General features: G+C 33.3%; 1 protein-coding gene across 1 annotated transcript; it reads right to left on the reverse strand.

Moving 5' to 3' along the window:
• Positions 1-966: 966 nt before the first annotated feature.
• On the reverse strand, positions 967-2,507 carry LOC129906999 (chitin deacetylase 8). The gene is made up of 3 exons (XM_055983035.1): positions 2,262-2,507; positions 1,478-2,202; positions 967-1,255 (listed from the first exon to the last, which is right to left on the reverse strand). The coding sequence occupies exons 1-3, from the start codon at positions 2,463-2,465 to the stop codon at positions 997-999; spliced, it is 1,188 nt and encodes a 395-aa protein (XP_055839010.1). The 5' UTR covers positions 2,466-2,507; the 3' UTR covers positions 967-996.
• Between the last annotated feature and the right edge of the window lie 8,527 nt (positions 2,508-11,034).

Consider the following 11,034-nt stretch of genomic DNA (forward strand, 5'->3'; position numbering starts at 1 on the left):
GAATATTCTATTTAAAAGTTCTAACAGATATTCCAAAAACTCAGGGGTAGCATTTTTATAAAACTCTACTGGGATCCCGTCAGATCCAGATGCTTTGTTATTTTTCATTTTTTTTTAAACAGCTACTAGTTCAACCATTGTGAGATTGGAATCCAGTTCAGGAATAATGACATTGGGGAATGCAAAGCTCATTGTGTTTATATTAGGGTCAGGCAGAAGCAAAGTTTCAAAATAATTTGCAAGTAGATTTTCATCTCTGCATTTCACTTACATATTTGTTATTTAATTTGTTCCGAAAAATGTGTCTTCTTATTTTTTCTTTTAAACTCTGCCTTTTTCCTTAAAATTGCCAAAATAAAAATGGATGATCCTCCAGTTAGGAGCAATTTCAAAGTTTTCGAAATCGATCGAAATGAAGAATATGATATTTTTTCATTTCACGTGAAATTGGAAAGTGATTTCAATTCACTTTCGTTCGAATAGCGGAACATGGGCGTTTATACCGAAAATAGTGATGAGTATAGCTCAAAAACTAGACGTGATAGGAATAAATCTGTAAACTGTTTTGATTTTAGCACGAAATAAAGTGTTTTTTTAAGAAGTATGACTCAACTGCTTGCTGCGTGTGTAAAATGTTTGGGATACAAGATGAAACACGACTTTGGATGTGAAAGGAGGAGGCAGTAGTACGAAGCTGTCGAGAGCAGTAAAATGCTACTATACCACTTTCAGTACCGCAGCACTTCACTCTCCATCGAGGTAGAGAGAACATTTTTTTCTACATTTACCCTCAAAAAAATTTATGAAAAATTTTCCAGCCCCCTCCAAATTTTTTTCTGTTTAATGTGGATATTTGGAAAATTTTACTGTTTTGCCAAAAATAAACACCTATTGACACTCAAATAAGATTACTCAAACCCGGAATGTTGTTAGAAACATTAGAGATTAATATTTTCCACGGAAATCAAAATTTACTAAATTTTATTCAAATGCATGTTAAAAAGTAGTTATTTTAAGTCCGAGAGGATTTTCTATCCATGGATACACTGCCGGACAAGAACCGCAAACATTCATGTATCTTACGTCTTTACTGTCAATTTTGCGCAACTGACACATTTTAGCATTGCAAGTGGACTTATGTTTTCTTGGACACTCTTTAAATGGTTTGCCTTCTACTGGATTTCTCATGTACTCAATTACTTGTGATGCTGATACGAAGTAAACGTCGGGTTTTTTGTTCAGATAACGAATAAATCTGTAAAAAAATTTTTTTTTTTTAATGGAAGGTTGTATAGTATAAAAGAGTGTAATATTTTTGCAGATACATTTTTACCTAATCAGATTAAAGAGTTCTTCAGAAAAAGCATTCAAATTTTAAGTAGGTACAGAGCTAATAGAGTTCTACCCACCCAAGAAAGATGTTTGCAAATATACTTGGGCAAATTTTAATTTATGTAAATTCAACATATTTACTCACTCTCTAAATGCTTCGAAGTAATGTTCGCCTTTTTGAAACCATGCGGAATGTAAATAAATTCCAAAAGGTGCACGGTTTGTTAAGTAATGCCGATTGAAATTGCTTATCATCCAATTTACGAGATCTTTAGTAGTATCATTTGGCATGTGGATACAAGCGTCTAACATAGCGCATTTATAACCCTTAGTATCTTCCCAACTTACAAGAGGGTTTTCCCACAAGCCTGGGATAGAGGCATCAGGGCATTCTCCTATAGGACAATCTTGAACTGACTTATAATCCAATGTGTAGGGCCACAGAGGCGGCGAAGTAAAACGTGTTGTTGGCCAAGAACTATCGTATAATAAGCCTAACTTTTTAGCTGCTATAAATGAATCATTTCCCGATATTTGAAGGTGAGGTACTCGCATTCCTTTGACATCTCTTTTGTCAATTTTGGCAAAATGTTCGATCATTTCAAGTTGTTGACCAAATTCTTTGAGAAAAACATCTACAGTTGCTTCTTTCCAATACGAGGTTCCCATACCATGTGTCATGGAGTGCAGGGCTAGCTCATGTCCTTTTGTCCAAAGAAAATGTATTTTGGTGTAGTCAGTATATTCATGATTGAAATAAAATGTGGCACTGGGACTGCATCCATCAGGATTGCGAATATTTTCAAATATTTTATCACAATATTCAAAGTTGAGAGCTGTAACGGCATCATCAAAAGTAACTGTAACAAACTTAAAAGTATCTATATGGTCATGATATTGTTGGCTTGAGTTAAACAGAAAAAACGTACTTGTGGAATCTTTTCGGTTTGAATTTTTTCACATAGTTTAACATCCGAACATCGGCAGTTCGGTAGGGAGCATTTCAAGAAATCACAGGGCTCTGCCATTTCGAGGTTTACATCTACTTTACTATTTGAATTTTCTCGAGCACTATCTACATTGTATACTTGAAGAAAACCGATTAAAACCAACGTCTGAATGAACACTTTCATTGTTTTGCCATAGGTAGGTACTTTCGATTTTTTTTGATTGGATGAAAATGGCACTTTTATATGAAGCATCAAAGTATTTTTTTTATCAAAAACTTTACAAGAATGTATATATCCACGATTGTACACAGAGAAAAATAGACCACATAAAATAGAACAAAAACAATAAGATTTCTCTATGGTTTTCATCCAAGAAGGAAACCTTATTAAAACAATCGGGTTTTCCTTATTGTTTTAAAATCTGCAAAAAAATAAAAAAAAAGATGACCAGGCTGGGAATCGAACTGGAGACTTCAAATCTTTAGTCGCCCACCTTACCACCTGAACCAACCTGCCATGAAAATATTGATCTCGATTTTTGTTCTAGTGCTAAGTTGCAAAAAAAATCAACTTTTCAGTCAAATTTTAATAAGATTTTCTCTATAAAAATAATAAGAAATCTCCTTAAAAAAACCTTATTAATCGTTGATTTTAATAAGATTTCCTTATGAAATGTATGGACGGTAAAACAATATGACAATCTGTTAGTTTTTAGCGGGTCATATTTTTCTCTGTGTATCAGAAGTTTGATAAGGTATTAATTTAAAAGTAATGTTAATGTTTTTTAAAAGAGGTGTGGTCGATAAAATGGGCGATTTTAATGTTTATTTCTGTACTATACGTTGACTGCATTTACCACTTAATAACACAGTTAATATTGTAGTAACTCTTAGACATAAGCAATATTTAATGTATCACACAAAATACACTTCGTCGCCCGAGAGTTGTTTTGTCGTAAACGCCAAAATGCACTTTTTTAAACTGGATATGTAGTAATAGGTTTTAGAACGTTCTCTTTTCATTTCTGTTATCAGATTTGTCCTATCGTTTACCGTTACTGAGATAATTAGTGTGCATTTTGTCGTATATCCACAAAATAAGCATCGGATTAGCGTTGGTTTGTCGTAAGCGCCAACTTTTGGCGTTTACGACAAAAATTCTATGTATTTTTCAGCTTTTTTTTCTTCAGTATTGGTTTGTCGTACGTCGTACAAAACAGATAGGGTAGAAAATTTCGAACTTGTTTTGTCTTACATGTATGTAGGTATATGACCCAAATAGAATATAAACAAATATAATAAACCTACTAGAAAAGTATTTATTGAAAATAAGGACTTCATGTGCTATAAGGACAACGAATTTAAAAACTAAGGGCTGCATTAAGCTTTGCGCTACTTGAGGTTTTGCACTATTCCTAGAGGTGCAAGGAAGAAAAAAGTGCATCTGAGAGACATCTCAAATGTTGTATTTAATTTTGTCATGGTTCTTGTCGTTTGTTCCTGCCGCTAGATACTTGACCTCATCGTCGGTCGCAAGTACCGCTTATAAATATGTACACTTGTTGATCTTCTATCGAACACAAGATCAAGAAGTCGACCGTCGGTCGCGGGCGCCGCTTCGTTCAAGCGCGTTGTCTTGAGCGAAGTGAAAAAAGGTCGCAGTTTTATTGTTTTATTGTTGTACACTTATTGATCTTGTCACTTCGTTCGCGCGCGCTGTCTTCAACGAAGTAAAGTGAAAAAAGGTTGCTGTTTTATTGCTGTATACTTATTGATCTTGTATCGAACACACAAGATCAAAAAGTCGACTGTAGTCGTGGGCGCCGAGCCCGCGGCGCCTCTTCGTTCACGCGCGTTGTCGTGAACGAAGCGAAAAAGGGTTGCTGTGAGTTTTGTTATTGCACCCGCTCGCAAAAAACACCTGCTGGTCGAAAATTATTTTTTTAAGGCGCCATTGTTCTTCGCTAAATTTGCGTTATTGTTTTGCAAATTGATGATACTGATGATACTTTTACACTATTTTATAAAGCGAGCGGTAGAAAAGTGGAATATAAAAGCTCATCAATATTTAAAACATATAAAAAGTCTACCATAGCAACTCCTGTAAATTTGTTCAGCCAATGTCTTCAAATTACTAAAAAATCTAACTCGATAACTAAGGATAAGATTATTGATATTAAAAGCCTTTTCATATTTATGCCTAAGTCAGACCAAGAATATTATGAAGCGTTATTCAAATCAAAAAATTAGAATAAATTTTTTAGTTTGATATTTATTTAATTTACTTTTATTTATGACTAGACTATATATTAATTTATTAATTTAACCAAACTTGGTTTATTTTTATTTTATTTCTTTCATATTTCATAGCCAAAGGATGACTTTTATTTTTTGTTAAGACATTTTTTAATTTTTGTTTATGTTTATGGTCATATTTTTTGGTTTTTCTTTATTTTAAATCTATTTATTTTAATAATTGAGCCTCTAAGTCAAACCAATACTACTTCTATGTAATAAGAAACTATTTTTTAAATTTTTAGGTAATTAATAAATAAAAACGAACTGTGAACATTTTTTTATTTATTTTTAAGTATTGGAATGTTGTACGTGCGCCTACTTTGTCGTACGTGTACGGGATGGAAAAAAAGTTGATTTTGGTGGCGTTTACGACAAACTGATTTTGGATAAAAACCTTCATAATTTGAAAACTAAAATAGATGTGACAATTTTGACAACATAAATATGAAGAAGATATCGCACAAAATATTCTATTAAAAATTGAAAAAAATCTATCGGCCAGTTTTTTTTTTATAAAAGCTCAAACCTTAAAATGCGATTTCCCAAAATTCCAAAATTGGCGTATACGACAAAACAATTCTCAGGCGACGACTTTCTGCTTTAACCACGTAATTAAACTTTCAAAGTATGCTGTTTTGCAATAAATAATGTTGGAAAACTTTCAAGTTTGCAAATTTATTGGTTGGCAGAAACTCCTCGTAACAAATTAAGATCATTTTATCGTTTAATCGAAAATATTAATTGCGTTATATCTTTGCCACCGGGTACAAAGGTGTTAAGTCATAAATGATAGTTAGCCAGAAAATGCGATTGAAGTTGAGCTAATGTATGAAAATCGATGCATTTTTGAGAATTGATCCTCTTATTTTTATGGGAAAGAGTTGCTCTAAATGTATGTTTTTGAAACCAAATAAAAGAGCAAAAAGAGCTTATTCTTATTTCTTCAAAACCCGAAAAGAGCAATTTTGTGACTTAACCCCTTTGTTCCCGGGGGCATAGATATAAGCTTTTGAGCTCACACCAGAATCAATCGGAAACAAGTTGGCTCACATGGTGGGATCAAACCACGTGCAGCTGAAGAAATCTGCTATAAGGTATATATAACTACCCTCCAAGAAATACGAAGGAAGAAGGGCCAGACTCCAGGCAAGTGAAAATTGGAGACCCATGACACCTACTACGGCGACTGCTACCGCCAACAGCGCACATTTTCATGCGGGTTCGGTTTTGGATGCAGACTCGGGCAGAATGTTCTGAATATTTACTGTGTCAACTAGCTCCTAACCACTATTCCAACCGGAACGTTTTCGACTCCAACACAGAGAGATACCTTAACGCTGCATGTAACTGGAAGGGGACTTCAATTAAATTGGTGTGCGAAATTGGAAGCAGTTGAAATTGGAAGGGGAAGCGAGAAGATTGGCTAAAGAAGATTATTGGTTGAGGCCCAAATCCACAATGGATTGTAGAACTCGCCACCTGAAGGCGTTGGTCACCATAAGTAAGTACATAATATATGAAAGTAAAAACGACATTTAAAACGAACATTATTGTAAACCAAAACAAATCCGTTATAACCTTGACACTATTTGTACCGTTTTGGGATAAAAATTAATATTGGTTTTTATAATCAAGAAAAATCCCATACAAAAATGACATAGTGAAATCGTAAATGAAAAATTTTGTTTTTCGTTCTGGGTAGGTATGAAACTTGTACCAGTTTATTTGGAGAAGTCTCCACCTCTTTCTCCAACTAAAATAACAGCTGGGGAAATTAGTTGTTTACGAAAAAATGGCATTTTAGATTTTTTGTTTGTTTTTGCTGTTCATTGTAATTGTATTGCATTGTCATTGCATGTTTTTCATAGATGTGTGTTTGCTTTTATTTTATTACTTTTGTTTTGCAATTTGTGATATTCAACATGAATATTTGAGATTTCGTAAGCATTTCGTTGCTCTGGTGGAGACCGACGAAAAATTTCATTTCGCATCAGCAGCGGACTAGGCTTATAGTGGAAGGACCACAACGGTAAGTTATGCGGTATCGGTATGGGTAATTGCAGATTTAATTTAGTTTTTTTCCTATTTAAATTTAACAGATTGGAATAGCTTCTGGCGTTTTAAAAATGTACTACTAAAAATGTAATACTGTAGGTCTTCTCGTTCTGCTTAAATATTTTTTTTATGTTTGAAGTAATTTTGTGAGAAAATTGATTCTACCGCTTAAACATGGTAAAATTGTCCCTTACCTCATACATTTTTTTCCTTAATTATTAAGACAATCTCTTGATACCATAATTTATGAAATTTAAATATTATAAATCTTAAGTTTAATTTAAAAAAACAATACGGCAAAAGCGGCAACTCATAAAAGTTAAACGTTAAAATATTTTGAATTACCAAAGCACGTTTGAAGAAAAGATCATCAAAATCATTTTCAAAATGTAGGAAGTAAAAAAATTTGACTTTTACGTCAATTAACGTAGATTGTTGTAAACGGTTAGGCAAAGCACTTTGAAAACTGGTATGTGAACTCATTAATTTTAAAAAATTAAAAAAAAAAAAACTTCTTTTAAATCGCATAGTTTCGGAGTACGCAAACCTTTAAATGCGATTTTCCCGAAAAAAAAATGCCAATGGCGTGTGGAACAAAACAGTTCTAGGGCGACGTGCCACGTACGATTCATATGTCTATTTATTACTTGTTAGAGTGTTTATTTATTTTAGGCTTCTGAAAATGATTTTGAAAATTCCTATGTGACCGATAGCCACCATAAACATTTAAAAAATAATTTCCAAGTACAAAAGCTTATAAAATACTTAAACTTTTGTAGATATCTTGGAAGGAGCGAACAAAAATAATTCTTTGAACCAAGACAAAATAATGAAAGAAACGTCTATTGAATATCCAATTTTAGGTTTTTAGCCACGAACACCATGAACATAAATTGAACTCAAAGTAAGCTCAGAGAAAACTTCCGAATTGATTTATTGCATTTGCATCGATTTGTCCTTTATCCATTTTTCCAGTTTTCAGAATGCATAAAAATGTAAATGACGAAAAGGAAATGCCTACACATCCGCATTCAGTACTGCAAAGTAGCGAAGCCATAGCGCACATATATTTCTTTCCTTTTTGTGACAAGGATCATTAGTTACATCCTTAGCTTAATATGTGTACTGAGGGCGGAAGGACAAAGTCAAAAGACATATAGAAAACTATTCTTTTCAATTTCAAACCCGATTTACTTTTCGACTTTTTAATGTCGCAGTGCTGTGACAAGTCCTTAATAGTCCTGCCAGCTCCCTTAATGTACAAGTAACGCAGCAGCGAAGCCCAGAGCGTCGAAATGGAATTTCAATGAAATGCTAATTTAAGTCAAAGTCAAGGATAAAGGATATGCTAGACATGATAGCATGGTGAATGTTTAAGTAAATACAAAAATAAACGAAAAGAAGAAAACAAATTATTACGAATGCAAAGACCCTTATTTTATATAATACCTATACGTGCCTACATTTCAACAAAAACAGAAGAAATGAATTTTATGTTCTTTTAAGTTAGAGCAGCTCCATATGGTCTTTGTTTTGTTCTCATTAGACTAAGCATCTACTTTTGTTTTGATTGTTTTGTTTAAAAAAATGCAATAATAATCTGTGTCTCATTTCTTTACAATTGTAGTAATCTGTCAACAATTCCTACTCGCAATACTAACGAAAACAGAGATCAGAAATAAATCTCAACCTTTTGAAAGGTTCCTTAATAACTCTTATTTGTCGCCATTTTCAAGAAAGGTCATAAAATAACCTATATTTTTAAAAAAGAAAAATTTCGGTCAAGGTCTGAGAGAAACCTTTATTTTGTATTTTTTTATGTTTCGGTCAACCAGTGAGATTTATCGCTGAGAGAAAAAAATAAATCTCATCTGCAAATGTATCAATTCCTAGAGACATGGGAGTGGTGCCATATGAAAGCTTATATTCTCAGCTATCCGATAGTTGTATTATCGGGTTTTTGGATTTTTTTTTTTCAAAATTCCGAGAAAATCGCGTTTGAAAATTGGGGTACAATTTTTTTTCGAAAAATCCTCGAATTTTTGAACGCTCCTGGAAGCTTGAGAGCAATTTTTGGGAGTGATGCAAATGATTGTGTCATGGGCCTAAGCTTTGCACATTGTCAGATTTTTAAAAAATCATCTTCCATGTTAAATCGCCACATCATGCCTATTTTTTCAGAATCGGGCTTAACTTTTTTTTGACCTTCAAGCTCTCCCGGTTTGAGAACGCATGCACCTACAGTGGTACCCAAATGTAGGTTAGAGTCCCCGTTACCTTTTGGCATCAAAACAAATTTTTTCATTTTTTTAAATTCCGAGATATAGCCGTTTGAAGTATAAGAAGATTAAAACGCTTCTGGAAGCTGAATGCTTTGACCTAGATATTAGAACATCGGTCTCCTGAAATATTCGAAATTGCATTGGTTGTGCTTGTAATCCCAGTGACTCAAATCACAGTGGAAAACACATTTTCGTCTTTAGATTTTACTTTAAGCGAAAAGTGATATAATCTTGGGTCTAAAGAACTTTGAGAGTCTATTTAGTTCATACATTATTTAATACATAACTTAGAAAAAACATCCTTTTCATATTTATTTTTGCAATACAAAGACATTCATGACATATTCGACATTTTCCTTTGAATTGGCCATTTTTGATTTATTTTCAGCGAAAACGGTTAAAGGTTGACCTTTTCCATTTATTTTTTTGTAAAAATCTTAACCATTGAGAGATATTTAAAAAAAATAAAAAATAAATCTCAACCGATAACCTTTATTTTTGATTTTTTAAAATAAATCTCAAACCTTAACCGAAACTATTTAAAGTAATGTGGTAACTCTCAGAGAGAAACCGATTGAAACTAAAGGTTGACTGTTATTTCTGGTCTCTGAACGATAATATTAAATCAGATAATTTTTAATTTGTACTATAGCTGGAGGTTACTACTATACGACTACCACTGAAGCCAATAACCCAGACTACATGATTTTTTCGATTATGTTTTTTGGGCAAACACCATCGCTGATAGCTAAGCTTGGAGCCATCGTCACCCGATGTTTCCCATTTCAGAGGGGAATTCTGTATGAAGAAAGCGAACAAACGTTTTCGTTTGTGCGAACGATTCATATAACTTGAAAAACGAACAAATTCGTTCGCGAAAAAATAAACGAAAGGTTGACGTTTCTCTTCTTTTGTGGTGTTGATTTTTAAAATTTGGATTTGGTAAATAAACAAAATTCGAAATAAAGGCCGAAATATTATCTTTATTTTTGGAATTCTTGCAACTTTTAATTTTTTAAAGCTTGCAGCTTTTACAAACATCCAGATGTTATTATTCTTTAAGAAAAAGAGTTGGGGTCTAACACTTGATTAAGTAAATAAACTCGATTTAATTCACACGAGTCCTTAATCCTTTTTTTTTGTTGCAGTCTCTGTACGTCTCTTGATGTGTTACTATGTTTTGTTCCCGATACTTTGTGGTAGATATGCCAATCACTGTGGTTAACATTGTGTCGTGCTTCGCAAAAACTCGGCGAAAAGTTGTGAAGAAATCGTCTATTCCGCATTTCATTTTCAATAGGTACCCCAAAAAAGTTAAAAAAAAGATTCTGAGTAAAATCTAGGGAACGCACTCGATATCCACACACCCAGAGAAAAAACGCATAGTAATTTTTAATACGTTCTACATTAACTCAATGGCGAAAACTATATTCATTAATTTTCTAAAAAGCGTCCTATGCTTAAGTTACAGTTTGTCACATCAATTTTTATAAGTGAGATGGCACAGTGGTAAAGCACAAGCTTGTCAACCCAGGTATAGCAGGTTCGACCCCCAGCGGATGCCAGTTTTACTTTTTTTTTTATGTGTGAACAACTTAGATTTAAAGTGTGCTACTTTGATTCAATCATTTTCCACTTTAGTCTAAAAATGTAGTGATTTTCCATTGATTCAAAGTGGTTTCCATTGATTTTACGTTGTTTTTTTGCTCAGTGCATGGTCGGTAACATCAAAGAACTTAAAACGTTAATTTCAGTGCAACCCTTTAACAAGGCACACCCAGAAGAGAAAGATTTGTTTTTTAAAATCTTTTATAAGTCGCCCGCGTGTTATTCCTTTTTGATCAGCATTGGATTTAAACTGCAATCCGTAAGCTCTATTAACCTATGGCATTCGGACAGGAAAAGCGTGCTCCTCTTCGATGAAATGTACATTAAATGAAATGCACGACTGGGTCGCACGTACTTCCTCTTGCAGTTCAAAACACTTTATTGTTAGATTACTTGTACATTTTAAGAGTTACCTTTACATATATAAATTTTAAGGAAATTTTGTTGATGGTTGGGAAGAGGAGAGCCCGAATTTAGGGCAAAATTTTGTCAAATGAATTTTTTTGGTTT

The sequence above is a fragment of the Episyrphus balteatus genome, chromosome 1, assembly GCF_945859705.1.
Source record: "Episyrphus balteatus chromosome 1, idEpiBalt1.1, whole genome shotgun sequence".
NCBI lineage: Eukaryota > Metazoa > Arthropoda > Insecta > Diptera > Syrphidae > Episyrphus > Episyrphus balteatus.